This window comes from Pteropus alecto, unplaced genomic scaffold (assembly GCF_000325575.1).
Source record: "Pteropus alecto unplaced genomic scaffold, ASM32557v1 scaffold94, whole genome shotgun sequence".
Taxonomy (NCBI): domain Eukaryota; kingdom Metazoa; phylum Chordata; class Mammalia; order Chiroptera; family Pteropodidae; genus Pteropus; species Pteropus alecto.
In genome coordinates this window covers 13,719,856-13,737,152 of record NW_006437736.1, presented here as the reverse complement: position 1 = coordinate 13,737,152, position 17,297 = coordinate 13,719,856, and the positions used below count along the sequence as shown (strand labels likewise).

The 17,297-nt window shown below is 37.9% G+C and overlaps 1 protein-coding gene across 1 annotated transcript in view; it reads right to left on the bottom strand.

Annotated features, from left to right (window-relative positions):
- Positions 1–4,864, bottom strand: part of LOC102893751 (antigen WC1.1) — a 29,584-nt gene extending 24,720 nt beyond the window's left edge. The window contains exon 1 of the mRNA XM_015591455.2: positions 4,792–4,864. Coding sequence (XP_015446941.1) covers positions 4,792–4,864 — 73 coding nt within the window. The remainder of the gene's footprint in view (positions 1–4,791) is intronic.
- Between the last annotated feature and the right edge of the window lie 12,433 nt (positions 4,865–17,297).

Here is a 17,297-nt window from a genome sequence, read left to right as displayed (position 1 = left end):
AATCATTTCAATAAGTGCTGTTGAGAAAACTAGATATTTATATGCCAAAGGATGAAACTAGACCCCAATATTACACCACTAACAAAAATTAACTAAAAATGGACTAAAGACTTAAATGTAAGACCTGAAACCATACAATTTCTAGAATAAAATATAAGAAAACAGCTCCTTGACATGTGTCTTGGCAATGATTTTTTGGATATGACACAAAGCACAAGCAACAAAATCTAAATAAACAATAGGACCGCATCAAACTAAAAAAACCCTGTAGAAAAAAAGAAACAATCCACAAAATAAAAAGACAACCTATGAAATGAGAAAAACTATTTGCAAATTATGTATCTGACAAGGGGTTACTATACAAAATATATAAGGAACTCATATGATTCATTGGCAAAAAAAAAAAATTTTTTTTTAATGAGTAACGAAACTTGAATAGACATTTTTCCAAAAAAGATACACGAATGGCCAACAAGCATATGAAAAGGTGTTCAACATCACTAATCATCAGGGAAATGCAAATCAAATCCACAATGAGCTATCACCTCTCATCTATTAGGATGGCTATTATCAAAAAGACAAGATATAACAAGTGTTGAAGAGGATGTGGAGAAAAGGAAACCTTTGTACATTGTTAGTGAGATTACAAATTGGTACAGCCACTATGAAAACCATATAGAGGCTTCTCAAAAAATTAAAAATAGAGCTACCATATGATTTAGAAATTCCATTTTAGTTATATATCTGATTAAATGAAATCATGATCTCGAAGAAATATCTGCAACCCCATGTTTATTGCAGCATTATTCACAATAGCTAAGACATGGAAACAAAATAAGTATCTATCAACAGATGAAAGAATAAAGAAAATGTGATAGCTATAGATATAGATATGTAAATTTGTAGATGCAAATAGGTATAGATATGCACATACATATTCATACACACAATGGAATATTATTCAGCCATAAAAATGAAAGAAATTCTGTCTTTTGGGACAACATGAATGGACCTTGAGGGCATTATGCTGAGTGAAATAAGACAGAGAAAGACAAATACTATATAATCTCACTTATATATGGAATTTTTAAAAAACTGAACTCAGAGCCAGGGAGTAAATTGATGGTTGCCAGGGGCAGGGTGGGGGTGGGGAGAAGAGGTGGATAAAGGTGTTCAAAGAGTACAAACTGCCAGTTAAAACATAAACAAATTCTAGGAATATAATGTTAAGCATGGTGACTATAGTTAATAATACTGTATTTCAAAAATAAGTTGTCATCACAAAAACGAATGTATGTAATGTGACAGATGTGTTAACTAGCTTTATTAATCATTTCATAATATATAAGTATTTCAAATCATGTTGTACACTTTACATGTATACAATATTATATATCGATTATATCTCAATAAAGCAAAAAATAAGGAAAATATATATAGCAAAAAGCTTTTGAAGATGTAAAGAAAAATTGACAGAATAATAGTAATAAGAGTTTAGAACATATTTCTCAGCCTTAATAGTTGATATAAATGATTTAAGATAAATGATATTATAGAAAAAAAACATATACTAAACATGTATGTATACCTGGGTCCACATAGTATATGACATTAGACATTATCAATAACATCACAAATTATAAACAATAAGGAACTTCATTTCAAGAATGCATGGACTCAGCTTAAATTTTACTTCTCTAGGGAAACCTCTGCTTTTCCCGCCTAGATTAAATAACCCTACTGATGTCTTCACTAATGGCACTTACCGGAGTTTATTATAAATTCTTGTTTTGATCTCCACCCTCACTAAACTATAAGCTGAATGGGACAGGCAACGCTTCATTCATCACCACTAGGGCCTCAGCACCTAGTGAAGGGCAAAGGGGGTAGACATAACACCCCCACCAGTCCATCTTTAATTTAGTAAACATTTATAGAATGGAAGTCTAAATAAATTCCAAAAAGCAGATACAGAAAATGCCATGCTGTAATTTATCATGTTTTTTAAGTGGCATTCAAATCAGTGAGGAAAAAAATGACATAATTCAGGAAATAATATTAGAAAAATAAAATAAACTTAGATATCATCATATATCTTAAAATAAAATAACAGTTATTTAGTATTAAATATATTTATAAAATTATTAAAATAAAGATAATTTAAACTTGAAGTGAAGAAATTTAACAAAGCTCTGAAAGCAGAAATGAAAAAAAGGAAATTTTTAGAGATTATCAATATTAGAAACTTCCATAAATATAAAAACAAAGGAAAAATAAAATAAAAACAATAAACTGAGGGAAATACTTGTAGCCTATAAGTGGAATAAGTCAATAGAGGCAGGGACTCTGGACCCCGGCTGCTTGGGTTCAAGTTTTGCCTCTACTACTTACACCTGTCTCACCTTGGGCAAACGATTTAACTTTGCTTTGCCTCAGTTTCCTGATCTATTTTTTTTTAAATAAAAAAGATATTGTCTACCTTGTAAAACTGTTGTGCATGCAAATAAGTTCATATAAATGAATGCAATATAAGCATCTGGTAGCAGTAGTATAAATAGGATAGAGCGCCAATGTAAATCGTGACAAATTTGACAAACATCCCAAGATAAAAAAGACAAATGTCTTGAACAAGTAATTCACAAATGAAAGATTAAATTAGCTAATATACATCAGTGTTGCCTACAAAACTGGCTAAGATTTAATAACTTGATAAAAGGCCAGTATTGGTGAGGGTGTGTGGAAACTAACATTTTCATCCAACGTTAGTGCAAATAAAATCTTGTGCAAACATTTCTGGCGGACAAGTAATTTCTATGTATCAAAAGTATTAAAGGTACTCCCAGCCTATAAAACACAATTCCACTTTTAAAATGTTATTACGAGCAACAATCATGCAGTCTTTACATTTAAATACAAAGAAGTTGAGCAACTTCTTCCATAACAGAAAAAACGTTGAAAACAACAAAATGCCCAACATGGTGATTTAGTGAGTATGTTGCGTGTCAGTCATATAATGAAATAATTGGAAGCAATTAAATTTTCCATATTATCCCCGTAATATTCTATATTTTCGTAATACTACAATGAAACATTTTTAGTGTGTAAAAGAAGAAGAATGATATAGAAAGATGTCCAAAATATATTGTTAATTTTAAAAACAGATTTTAAAATAATATAAACTGAATTACCCAGTCTTTGAGAGTCTATGTTTTTCTATGTAATGGCATAAATTGTGTTTGAAGGTATAATTTTTGCCAGCGCCCATCATGGATTTCACAGTGGAGACTCCTGTAATGTGTGCCCAGCTTGGAAATCATCAAATGCTCTGAAAGGCCAGGGCTATTGTTTTACAAGGAGCAAGTCCAATGTCATGTAAAGTAAAAGGATAAATTTTTAGTACAATAACACTGAACGGTATTGTTTCAGGGAAAATTAAAAGAATGCTAGCTTTGGTGAAATGTTGTTGCTTTTTAAAGTAACCACTGAGGAAATTTCCTACAGTTTTCCTAGTAAGAAGAGAGGAACTTGTATCAAAACATCCATTGTCTCTCCCTGTCATGGGACCAAAACCCACCTCTGCACTTCAGAGCAATCAAGAGAAGAAGCTTCACTAACATCTGACCAACACTGAAGGAGAAGAAACTTAGAGGGATGGGGTTTCCCAAGGATTATTATGGGACTGAGACACTGAGCTCTAGAAGGAAGACAATGAGCACTGAGAGAAGACAGAGTAAATGCAGTCTCAGCCTGGCCAGTACCCAAATCTGAAAGCTGCCTCTTCCAGACTCAAGGCTAGATTTTCCACAGCCCTATCCCTGATGCCTCCAGTCCTTTGGCTCAGTGGAAACCAGCTTGCCAGAAGGGACAGAAGAATGCGCAAAAGAGAAAATGCACCCTACAGAATTCAACAGATCCTAAGGATTGGAGAGGACCAGTCCAGGACTTCAACAGATCAGGAAACAACTCACGAGAACTGGGGCAGGAACTCAGGAAACTTTTCATAACTGAGGTTGTGTATCGGTTAATCTCTATAAATAAGAAGTCCCCACTCATAGCTGCAGGTTCCCCTGCTCTACAGCAGACACCTGACAGAAACAGGTGAGGTCAGGAGGCAAAGCCTTTCACAGAGCCTAGCATTGGGCAAACACTACAGTCAAACCGAGAAGAGGCCATGGGATTGAAGCAGAGGAGCCAGAAAGAAGCAGGCGGGAGCAAGGTTACCTATGATCCGGTTACGTACAGCTGATATGACGCCCCAGCAGTGTGGGGCACTGTGTGTTTCACAGGCCAACTGACTCAGTCACTTCTTGGCAGCCCCATTCCTCTCACACAGACAGCTTTCCCATGCTCATGCATCCCTCGCGTCCACTAAACACACGTAGCCTAAAGGAGCACGAATACATAAAACATCGAAATGCTCCTGGGGCAGTCCTCTACAAAGCAGGCAGATGGAGTGTGCTAAGAAGAGCCCAGAGACCCAGCTGAGGTCAATTGCTGGTCCTTCCTACACACTGGGAGCCACTGGAACAAAACAGATTCTCCCTAAAAACCTGGAGACATAGAAGAGGACTGAAATGGACCCGCCTCAGTCTGCAATCAAATATTCTTTGCAAAATTTGCTATGACCAGTTGATATCTCAAAGGAGAAGAGCCAATATTTATAATCATCATGGTTCCTTTTTGGTCAAAATCATGATCTACATTGAGGCTTTGGCTTCATAACTCCAGGACGTTTCGTTTTACTAAAGTGTCCCCTCACTATTGATCTCAGAAAAGAGAGGCAGCTCCTACCTTGAGCATCCACCACAGTGCTGAGGAGGAGAAAATAGAGTCCCTGAAGAAAGAGATGTCCATTCAAAGCCATCCTGACTTCTATGTCATCAAGGTCGCAGTCCCAGCTGCAAAATAACCCTGTGAAGAGGCTTCAGGATACCAGCTAAGGTCTTTAGTAATGGGAGGGGAATATACAGACACATCCCCTGACATCTCTCCACTGAGAACCAATAGAGACAGCTTTTACCATTTCAGATGCTATCGGGGATGTCATTTGCCGCTTTCTGAAGCTCCAACACCAATTAGATTCTGAATCTTCAATATCTCCTTATATGAGCAATGCAGCCCTTTGACATCATGTTTCCTTAAGTCTCTGAGAACCAGGCCCCCATGATTGGGGCTGGGGTAGAAAAGTTGCATCAAAAAGCATAAGTGACTCTCTCTCAACAGTCCTGGCTAATCACTGCAAAGTGTGAGATCTTTCGGGGCCAGGGTACTCCAATCAATTGCCCTTTGGCCCATGGGAGGATGTCTTTGGAGTAATTAAGTGTTATTCTTCCTGTGACCGAGCTCATGGCTGAAGCAGAGAACCACAAGAAGGTTTGAAAGACGAGAGTAATTATCAAGCCAGCAGAAGATGAGGACCAGAAATTCACAGGTGAATGTGGAGGTGGTGAGGTGGGAATCATCAAGTAAGGGAGGTGTGATTATTAGTCTTTCTCCCTTCGCATAATGATGGAGAGACTGGAGCACAGAACGGCTCGTAATAGCACATGGCTTTGACAGAATCTAACTTTCCCCCTCTGGGATCTCTCTTAGCCCCAAAGACCATTCTGTCCCACCCACACATCACCCAGGGCTAAATTCTCCTTCTCGGGGATGAGGTAGGCTGTCGTCTACAGGGTATTTATGAACGTAATCTTTTCCTCTCTGTGCAGCTGCCCAAGGCCAGCAGTCCTGCCCTGAATGCCAGGCTAGTGCTCAGGGGTCAGAGAATGTATCAGTCAATTGGCTGATCCAGTTGTACCATTTTTCTTCCTGCATCTCTCTTTCCACCCTCTGGAATCTCTCTCAATTTATAGCTTGGTATAGTATGAAGTTTAACTCTAAGTTGATCTCATTCTTGTACTCATTCTCTTTTCATTTTTAATGGTTTTACTGTTAGTTACATCCAAGCAAGGAACAAGGAGAGATAGAAATAACAAGTACTCATAAGATATAAATGCTCACTCAGGTAAAATTTGTGATTTATTGGGCCACAACATATAACACACCACTAACTAGCATTTACTAAGCATCTCTTCTATATCACTGCATATAAGCACTGTGCCATGGGCTGGGAATAAAACAAAAAAAATAAGACAGACACTATCCCTGGACTCTTGGGCTTTACAGTCTAGCTGATGGTGAAAAACATTATACAAATAAATATATATATAATTGTTTAACAACATAGCAAAATGCTATAAATAAAAAATACAGTGAGTATTGACAGGTTATAATACGAAAGGGAATTGCAAAGAGATTGAACCTAGTCGGGGAAGATTCTCTTTGGAAGGGGTATTTAAGCTAATACCTGATGAATGAGTTGGAGTTTATCAAGAAACTCAAGACCATCCATTCACACCCATGGCCCCTCCCTAAACCTTGTCATTCTTGGTTAGGACTCTTTTTCTGAATTTTTACCTATTGAAATTCTATTCTTCTAGTTCTCACTCTTATTTCAACCATATTTATCTTTCGACTCATCAATACCTCTACTCCCTTGAATCCCTTGCTCTGCTTGAGATAGAATGCACTAACAATTGGAGAAATATTTAAAAATTAGGTCACCAAGAGACTGTATTTGAGTCGACTGGGGTATAAATATCTAGAGCCAGCCCTTAGGGTATCTAGAGTTTGAAAGAACTAAGCAGATATTGTTGAACTTGTTGGGAACGATGAACCAGAGCAAGAGGGACAGGGAAGCTACCATCGTCTTCACATTGCATGTGTAAAATGCCACAAGGAGTGGTGTTACTTGGACTTTGTTTCTCTGTGACCTATGACTTCCCATAGACCAATACGTTTGTGCAGTAGAGATTCAGGAGATTCAGGAACTTTCAGACAGTAAGAGCTTAAACTAAGAGAGAAATGCTCAGGTTGAGACAGACACTACTACAGAGGACAAAGACAGCTGTAGAATCTGTACAATTTGTCCAGGAAAAAGAAATAGATAATCTACCTGATGGAAGAAAAATTGCAAACACTACCTCTCTACAACTTGCAGTCTAAGAGTGGAATGAACTCAGTCAAGCTGATTCACCAATACCATCAGTTGTCAACAGGTGCACTGTAAGGAGAAGCTGTTCCGTCATTCACTTGGCAGGCATCAGAGCAAAAAAAGGAAGCTCTCTGTCAAGCAAGGTTTTGAATTCACTGCTTCTCTTCTCTTCAGGGTTATTTGATGGTATTTCAAAATCACACAGAATCTTTGTACCCCGGCCAACAGGTTGACAACACAACCCTCTTACTTCAGCTCACCCTCCATTGATTATTTTATTCTCATAGTTACTCCCAGAGTATGAATGAGACCCTAATATAGCATCTACTCTATTCAAAGAGTTTTCTTAACATTCAGATCCAAGTTTCATCAATTCAGTATCCTCCACACAGGTAGCTATGTACCTTAGGCCCCATTCACAGTCCTCTCATGCTCTAGTATCTGAAGGCAAATGCAGGGGCCCAGCCTACATCCTCCTGGATTAATCAGAGTTACTTCCTGCACCACCTCTCCTGCAGTCCCACTCCAGCTTCAGGCATGAGTCAAAACGCAGAAAGACCCCACGCGGAGTCAGGCAGCAGATTTCAGCCTTTTCTCTCCCTCCGTCTCACGGTTTAAGGGTAGACCCTAACACCTTCACTTCCATCGGGCAGAGAAGATTTCAGTTACTTATTTCCACTTTTCAACCATTTTTCCTCAACAGTCATTTTTTTCTAAACCCAGTCAGAGGAAGGTTTAGTGGTAAAAATGAAAATTCTCAAAATTTTGTAAATATTACCGTTCAGAGTCCGTTTACAACTTCGATGGGATAGATAGGGTCCACACAGGTTAGGACTCCTTTGAGAACATTGACAATTACTGATTCAACCTCCAGCCCTTCTTTCCTCCTCAGAGGGGAGTGAGGGGTGGGGGTACTGAAAATTCCAACTCTCTAATCACATAGTTGGCTCCACTGGCAACCAGTCCCCATCTTTAGATGTTTACCAAAAGTTACCTCATTAACATAACAAAAGACATCTTTGTTACTCACAGCACTTAGAAAATTCCAAGGGTTTTAGGAGCTATGAGCCAGGAACTGTGGACAAGGCCAAATATAGATGCTCCTCAACTTATGATGGGGTTAAGTCCAGGTAAATTGAAAATGTCTTCACAATACATCCTCCCAAGAGTGGACAAAGAGTAAGCAACCCTGGTCCTGAGGAGTGACCAAGGGCCTGCCGTTTGCTATGGAAGTGAGAGTACAGTTCAGACCAGAACTTCTCAAAGTATGATCTATCCACAGGCAGCATCGGCACCATCTGGGAGTTTATGAGAAAGGAAAATTCTCAGGCCATCTTCCAGAGGTCCTAAATCAAAATCAGTATTGTCACAAACTTTGCAGGTTATTCTTATGGACATCAAGCTTTGAGAACTGTCGGTTTATACAGAGCAAGTCACATGGACTGGGTTGCAACTCGGGGCTTGTAGGCCAGGCCTCTTGCTGTGTGGGAGGTGTGAGAACTGGAAGGTTAGGAGGGCAGGCCTCGGGCTGGCTCTCCTCTGCAAGTCCACAGTCTAAACCTAGCCTTCCAGCCTCAGGTTTTTCTCATGGTCTAGGGGATTGGAGTATCTTTGGAGCAGAAGTTGCCTGCCTTGAATGGGTAGCATTAGGAAAAATGTTTAGCTTCAGCACTCAGACACAAAATGTACCCAAATCTTCCTTCACAAAAATCCTCCTCTCATGACATTATGATGTCTTTCATATTTATAATCTGTATAAAGGGGCCAAGTGCCATGAAACTGAGTCTAATATGTTTCCTTTATAAATTTTTAGTAATCAGGCTTCAAAATTTCATATCTATTACATTTGATGTCTCGGTGGAAACTTCGGTTTTAACATTCTACTCCAGAAGCATAAAGGAGCTATCAAAAACGAACAGTGGAATTGCCAATGCAAGCATCATTTAAGCCAGAGAATGCCCTTACTGGCCAGTTTGATGGTCTGGAATCCTGAAAGGCAAATGATATTATCTCACTGGAATGGAAAATCATCCATCTTTGTTGGAAAAATGGGCTTGTCAACTTTCAGAGCTTGAGGCCATTAAACCTTCCAAATAAATATCCAGCTTCCCTTGTTTATTAAGTAGGTTTTCAATCATTTCATTCCAACACTTCCTCCACCCTTGGGTTACAGTTAGAAGATACTTTGGTCATATTTAGGTAATATCCAGCCCATCTGACAGTTACATTTCCCAGTGTAAATTAATATCTCTCAGATATGGGTAAGTGGGCAGGATGTTTATATTTTATCATTTGGCACATTTTCAATTAAAACCACATATGACTATCACAGGAAGAAAATTTTGTTAAAAAAAAATTTGAGTTCAGTGGCTTCTATATTGAATAAGAAGTGCAGGAGTAAAGAACAGAAAGAATTCTGTTCCTTAGCATAACTGGTAAATTGTCCTTATGGATTGTAAAACAATACAATATGTTACAACAATATTGTAACATAGCGGTTATCACTCCCATGTTACCCATGAGAAAGTGGAGGTTTAAGAGGTTAAGAAATCTCTTCTCAAGAATGTTAATAATCAAACATCCTTGCTTGAGGAACAGTTCCTCAGGGCCTATCAGAAACAGAGTGACTAATATACAAAATATTTCTTATGAATTTAAAAAGATCTATAAAACATTAAAAATAAATTATTAATTGCATTGTTTCACTAAAGCACGTAGATCCACCTCACCAGTCTGTGTTCCTTGCAGATGGTACAAAGCTTAGAAAAGACTCCTTTACCGAAGCCCACAAGAGGATGCAAGAGCAAGATCATGAGCCGGCTCAGGTCCATCTCATCATTTTTGTTCAGCCTTTTGCAGACTATGACTAGCAACATCTAGCAAAGAACTTGGCACTGAATAGGCCTCCACAAATCCAGTATATAACACCCAGAGACAAGACCAGATCGAACCTGCTAAATCAAAGACAAGCAGATACGAAGTAGGGATCATGCAGAACAAGGACACTTTCCCCACTGTCATTAGGGTAATAAGAAACCCCCTTGTCCCAGACACCATCTTTGGGAGGAGAATCAGAGAGAATACCTCCTGAAAAAGAGAAAAATTCACCTCAACAGGGAGTTTGAACCTAGAATTGATAATGTATCTATTACACTGAACCTGAGCTAAATTGAAGATGACATTTTAAATGGAAGAGTCTGAGTTAACTTTATGGAAACTTGATCTACACAAACACCTCTTGCTAGTGAGCAAGATTAAATCAGTTACAAAAATAGAGTACTATGTTTATTTATGTTTCAATTTGAGAGGACATGTTTTCAGGCCCACTATGAATAGATAATTCCCAAATCTACACATTTATAAATACACACAGCTGTCACCTCTGTGAAGCTCTTTCTGATCCTCCAAAATCGAAATTATTGTTGTGTCTACTTAATTCTATGTAAACTTGCTTACTATCTACAAAGTGAAAGCTTCTTGAGAGCAGAGACTGTGTCTCATTCTTCAATGTCTTTAGGGTAAAGTAAAGGCACATAGTAAGAGCTTAATAAATATTGGATAAAGAAAGAAATTAATGCATAAACAACAGATGAAAATAACCCTACAGTTAGTGACTATTAGAGGACATGAGAGGTGGGGATTAGGGGAGACACAAATTTGAGGAATCACACTCAGTCAAAGGAGTTAGAGACCCCATCAGTCAAAGGGATCAAATATAAAATGTCTTCAGCTCCCACTCTGGGGAGATTAGATTGCATTCAATTTCTGTACAAAGCTGTACCTCAGAAGCTTCTTCAAGGCAAGAAAACAGACAGCATCACTATCAAGACTTTGAAGGATGTGACATAGACAACAAAACACTCATCAAAATTTATTTTCCTAGTCCCCAATGGCTCGTTTTGGTCAGTGGATATCATGTGTGTCACTTCTGAGAGGAGGCAGTGGAAAACTCAAGGATGATTCTCTAGTCTCTCTCTTTCCTACCCCATAAACTGCATGTTCCAGAAGGTATATCTATAAGATGGTGGATCATCAGTGAGCCTGGGTCCCTGCATTATTATGCGGAGCAGATCTTCCACTGACCACAATAGATTTTTAGCTTTGCGATAAATAAATTTGTGTGTGTGAGCTGTTAAGATTTCGGGGTTAACTTGTTCTAGCAACAGAACATAGTTCATCGTAACTGATATAAAGCTAAAAAAAGACTTGAAAAGAGGATGAAATCTGTCATTTGAAAAAGGTGCTTCCCAATAGTTTCCTAGGCTTCCTTCTGTGTATTCATTCCAAGCTGCTCCCTCAGCTCTCACCTCACGTCCTCTCTTGGACTTTGTGGGTTCCCAGTCCCCATTACTGACAACCAGATCTAATACTCTTTTTAAGAGCAACTGGACCTAAGTGCATCTCTTTTTTATTTTATATCGGTCTGTACTGACACTCATGCTCCCATCATCTTGCTTTCGTCTCTTAGCATCTGGACCTTAATCCTTAATCATCTCTCCCTTCCTCCAGGTTAGTCAACTCATTATCTTTTATTTTAGTTTTATTCTTCCACCTTCCTTTACAAATGAAAAACATCATGTGCTTTTTAAACCTCTTCAGTTTCTTCTTGATTTCCTGAATCAATCTGATTCCTGGATTTAGTGTTTTATGTTCAGCCCCCTTTAATTGCCTCCTCGTCCTCTGGGTAAAAAAATAATTTCATTGAATTGCTTCTTTTTCTCAACTCAAAAAAAATGGCACATTCAACACATTTGCCCTTATGAGCACGGTGCTAGGGCCCCTCTCAGGGCCTCAGATGGGGCTGGTGCAATAAGAGGCCACAAGGCTTCAGCTTCATTAGCTTCATGATCAATCTACTTCTGATCAAACCTTATGTGATTAACAAATCCAGAACAATCTGAGTTCCTGTAGGCAGTGATTCTTAAAACTACTAGAATCCAAGATTAGTTGCCCTACAATTCGCTCTCTAGCCTAGAAGATAATTCAAATAAAAGAGGAGCAGAATTTGGGCAGCTGATCCAACATTGCCCATCCATGGCTGGCACTCATAATTCAAAGCTAGATGTCCCCACACCAGTGCTCTGTTGCACAATGGAGCTTTGATACAGCATAGTCCTCCCTGCAGATCTGCTTAAAAACACTGAAAATACAGCAAAAATGTATTCTTCCCTTTAACATCTAAAGAGTCTGTGAACAGATTCCCTTTTCCTTATCACTGAATCCTTCTTCATCTGGGCATACTAACTAAGGCCCCTACAAGCCACATGTATCTGCTGAGGCCCTGTAAGAGCCCAAGATTAGTGTAAAGCCTATACCTACATATCTCCTTTATATCTCATTTTACCTCCCAGGTACTGCCACCTTAGCGCCTAAAATTTTTAATTCATTTTTTTACGTAACACTTAATCTCCTAAACTAGATTTTGAGGGGAATGGCTCTGTATGTCTGTAACTTAATAGATGCTCAACTAATGTTTATCGAATTATCGACTGGCACAGTGCTAGACATTTAAGAAAAATTACGTAAGAACAACTATGTTTAAGAACATTATTTAGGTAACTGATATTTTAGTTTCAAATGTATACGACTTTAGCAATTAAAGCAAATTTGAATTTTCAAAAACAGAAACAGCTTATCACCAAAAAATACATAACAACAAATGCTGCAAATCTTTGTCACCAAAGATTCGCAAGACAAACCACAACATACTAACAGGTGGAGATCATAAGGCCTCTTACTAAGTCTTAATCAAACCCAACAGACAAGGCAGGATACTTATATATGTATTTATCATTTGGCTGCTTTTCAAGTAAAACCACACAGGAATGTACAAGAAGAAATATTTGCTGTTAAAAAGTACTGTAGTACTGCCTACATGACATAAGGATAAAGATGAGGTGCAGAAAGAATTCTTTTGCTGAAGAAAACAGCTTAACAAGTATTTTGCATAGAAAGAGAGTCCTCTTGAGCTGATCTTGAAGGATGCTGTAAAGACCAAGACAACTAAATTGTCCTGCACAGTACAGTAAATTCCCAGTGGAGGTAACAACAGACAGAGAAGGGGAGCCAGAAAGTCAGGTTGCGAGACATTCAAGATAGTCTCCCCATCTCAAAATCCTTAACTTAATCACATCTGCAAAGTCCCTTTTGCCATATTCACAAGTTCTGGGAATTATAATGCGGACATCTTGGGAGGAGGGGGCATAATTCTGTCTACCACGTTGCCTTTTGTTCAATGGCATGAAGAGTCCAAAATGACAGGTGAGGTTATCAACATCCAGTTCAATGGAACCATAATTATATTATGGTTCATCCCTTGAGAATTAAAACTTCTAAATCAAAGATTCCATCTAAAGAACTAAATAAGTGAACAAACAAAATGAAAACAGATTCATAGATATAGAGGACGAACTGGTGATTGCCATATGGGAGGGGATTTGGGGGACTGGGTGAAAATGGTGAAGGAATCAAGAAGTAAAAATTGGTCATTACAAAATAGTCACAGGGATATAAAGTACAGCATAGGGAATATAGTCAATAATATTGAAATAACTATGTATAGTGCCAGGTAAGTACTAAACTAATCGGGGGGATCACTTTGTAAATTGTATCAATGTCTAACCACTATGCTGTACACCTGAACTAAGATAAAATAATACTGAATGTCAACTCTAACTGAAAAATAAAAATTAATAATAAAATAAAATAAAAACAGAGATCCCAAAGTTGCAGGAGCAAAAAGAACTAATCATGCATGTGAATTATACATAACAATAGAAAAGACACCCCACTTCCACCCCTGTGTTCCTAGACGTATGTTTTCTATGGAAGAAATCACCATGAATTGGTCACTGATTCTGACCACAGATCACATCTTATAAGACAGAACCCTAATTCCTCAAGGAGTTGTCATTCAGTTGATTCTATAATCGAAGTTTTAACAAACCATTTCATAATTCTATCAGGCCAACTACTCCTGAGTGGTGATAAAACAAGTGAATACTAGGGGCATAAACACTCCCTGAGTTTTTTTTTCTGTGCAATAAGTTCCTCATACAGAAACAATTAAGTAGGATGACATTATGGTAAACAAGAAATTCAGTAAATCCATAAATGACAGTACAAGCAGAAGTATTGTGCACAAATCCATATCCAGAATAAGTGTCTATTCCAGTGAGGAAAATAATTATATCCTTATACATAATGGAAGAAATTTAATGTAAGCAGCCCATTAATAGATGGTTAATTGGTCTCCCAGGACATAGTATAATATTGGGAATAAGGTTTGGGGCTCTGCGATTATCAGGTTTGGTACTCACCAAAAGTGCACCCAGATCAGCCTTGATGAGGGAAAGTTCAATTACTGAGCTCAACTATAACCTCTATTCTTCACATGGTGGCCACTTTGTTTATAAGTCCAACGAGCAAGCACTGAAATAGCTTGGGAAAGCAATTGATAGGCATCCACAAAGCATGTTATCTTATCAAGATGACTTTTGAGCACCACCTCTGTGATAGCTGACCTTGGTGTGCATTCACTTGTGCCACAAATATCTTCATACTTTGTTCCCTTATAAAAGATTGATCTACCTACCTTTTCTTCTCCTTGTTAATATTTCTATCTTATTCTTTTTCAGTCCCTGAACATCCAGCTAAACCTTTAGACACTACCCATGAATCAATATATATCTATAATTTCTTACCTTCTCACCCTCTAGGCAAAGTGGGCAACTAAATGTGCTGCTCCGAGTTCTGTCCACTGAAAAGATATTTCTTCCTCACTGCCCTTGAGGTATTCTATAATACTGCGGTCATTCAGTTTCACATGGTGTCAACATTTCATCAGAACCATCTATAAATCAAATCTGAACTTTTTGTCTCAGTTAATTTGGTCATAGGAAGCTTCCCATGAAGCCTAGGTATAGGTTAAAAGGCAGATGGCAATGCAACAAGATTAGATCCCACTGGAGATGTAAAATATGGGGGGTGGGGGGGATGTGTTTCAACAAGTAATAGATAACACTTCGAAAGCTTATTGTGTACCAGAAACTATTTTATGTGATTATATGGAATAATTCATCTAATCTTCACAACATCCTATGAGATAGAATTTTTATTAACATCTCTATTCTACAAAGAGAAAAACCAAGTTAAATAACTCATCCAAGGTCATACAGTTAGCAAATGTGTTATTGTAAAGCCAGGTAGTCTGACCATCTGAGTCTTTTTTTTTTTTTTAGTTTTAGTTTTAAGTTTACATACATTGGTTAGACATTTATGTAGTTTATAAAGCAATCCCCCTGATTGCCCCTTCTCTGGTTCTACACCTAACCATTACATTAATGCTAACTGCTTTCTCTATGCAGTGCTCCCCATCCCCTTGACCATCTATCAACTACTACTTTGTACTTCTTTAACCTTTTGTGCCATTCTTCCAGCCCCCCAACACCCCTCCCCTCTGGCCGTCACCAGATTGTCCTCTATATTTGTGAGTCTGTTTTTGATTAGTTTGTTCTTTTTGTTCCTTAGATTCTGCATAAGTGAAATCATACTGTATTTATCTTTGTCTATTTCTGAGTCTATACTTTTAATCACCACTTCTTAGCAATCTTTGGTAGAGTAGGGAACAGAAGGTAATAAAGGAGATGGCAGCAAAGCCGTTGGTTGCTACTAAGGTCCTTTGGCGCCATCTGCTGTTGATCTAGGGTGGCAGGAGCAAATGGTTTGGATTCCCTATAACTGATGTGTTTTTTTCCTTCCTACTAAACCATCATGTACAATGTTTTCTTCTTCTGTTGGATCATTTATCCAAACAAAGAGATTGAGATTAATTGGTTCTCTTTAAATTGAAAAAAGAAATGGTGTCTTGAACTGGTTGATTGAACTGAGAAAGCACAAAAGGCAGAGGATGTGACCCTCAAATGAGTTCACCTCTGAGTTTTGGAGCCTGTCAGACCTGTGCTTGCCTTTAACATGGTCCAAACAACTTAGAATAACTTTGCCTTTGAGAACTAACAGAAAGTAAGAGGACTTCAAATATATAATAGTGGTAGTAGTAGTAGTAGTTTTTGCTCCATAGCAGCTGCTGCCAGATGTTCTTAGTGGAGTCAGCACACGAATTTTTGGAACTGATAAAGTCTGTGTAGTCAAACTTAGAGGAAAGGTGTTTTAAGCTCTGACCTCTTGGAAATTTTCAAAATTATTGGAAAATTTGATCAGGTTAGATAGATAGTAACCCAACTTGAAACAGATGGTTTTTTTCTTTGTGACATTTGAGAGTAAGCCATTTAGCAGGAATCAAGGGATAAGAGTTTCCAGATTGTCAGAAAACTTTGACTAGAGTGTAGAGAACAAAAGATATGGCCCTAGGTGTCAGCCCTTCCTCAAGAGATCCATTGCCTTAAAGAGTAGAATAAATGTGTGGTTTGCTAGAAATCCTAGGACCAGTGTTTTACCCTGAAATTGTGAGTAGGTTACCCCCACCCCAATTCATCTATTTGTTTTTCTTTTCTTTGAAGTACAAGGCTGCCATGTGATGTCTAGTGTGATCAAACATTATTTTCATCTATTTTTTGAACAAGTTAGCGTTTGTTTTCTTAGACGAATGCCTAAGAATATTGGAACATGGTACGGACAGAACCCAAGATGATTTCAGGATCCCAAGGGAACGCCAACCTTTTGAATCAGAAGCAGTGCCTGCAGAGGCTATTTCTGGAGAAAATAAATGGGTAAATTGAATAAAACCCCATACAGTTTCCTAGAGGAAACTTTGATATAGATTAGTTTGCCTGTCTTCACAAGTTATTTGTAATACATATGAATTAGTCTCCAGAATATATAAAGATCTTCTTTAAAAATCAGTAAGAGGAAATATGAATGGCCAATAAACATGGAGCAATGCTCAATGAAATGCATATTAAAACAATGAAATACCATTTTAAAGTCACTAGCATATAAAAATTAATACTAAGTTAGAGAACAAATTGGAATCCAACAATACTAAGTAAAGGAATGATCTAGATCAATGGGAATTCTCATACTCACTTTTGAAACAATTCAGCATTACCTTATAATTAAACATTCACAACTCTACTCCATGATATATACCCAAACAACAGCAAAATACCTGACACTCAACAATTCTACTCCTTGGTATATACTCAAAAATATACCAATACATCTCTTGCACATGTGCACTAGCAGATAGCTACGAGAATATATATAGCAATGATTTGTTCATGATAGCCAAAAGTGGAAACAA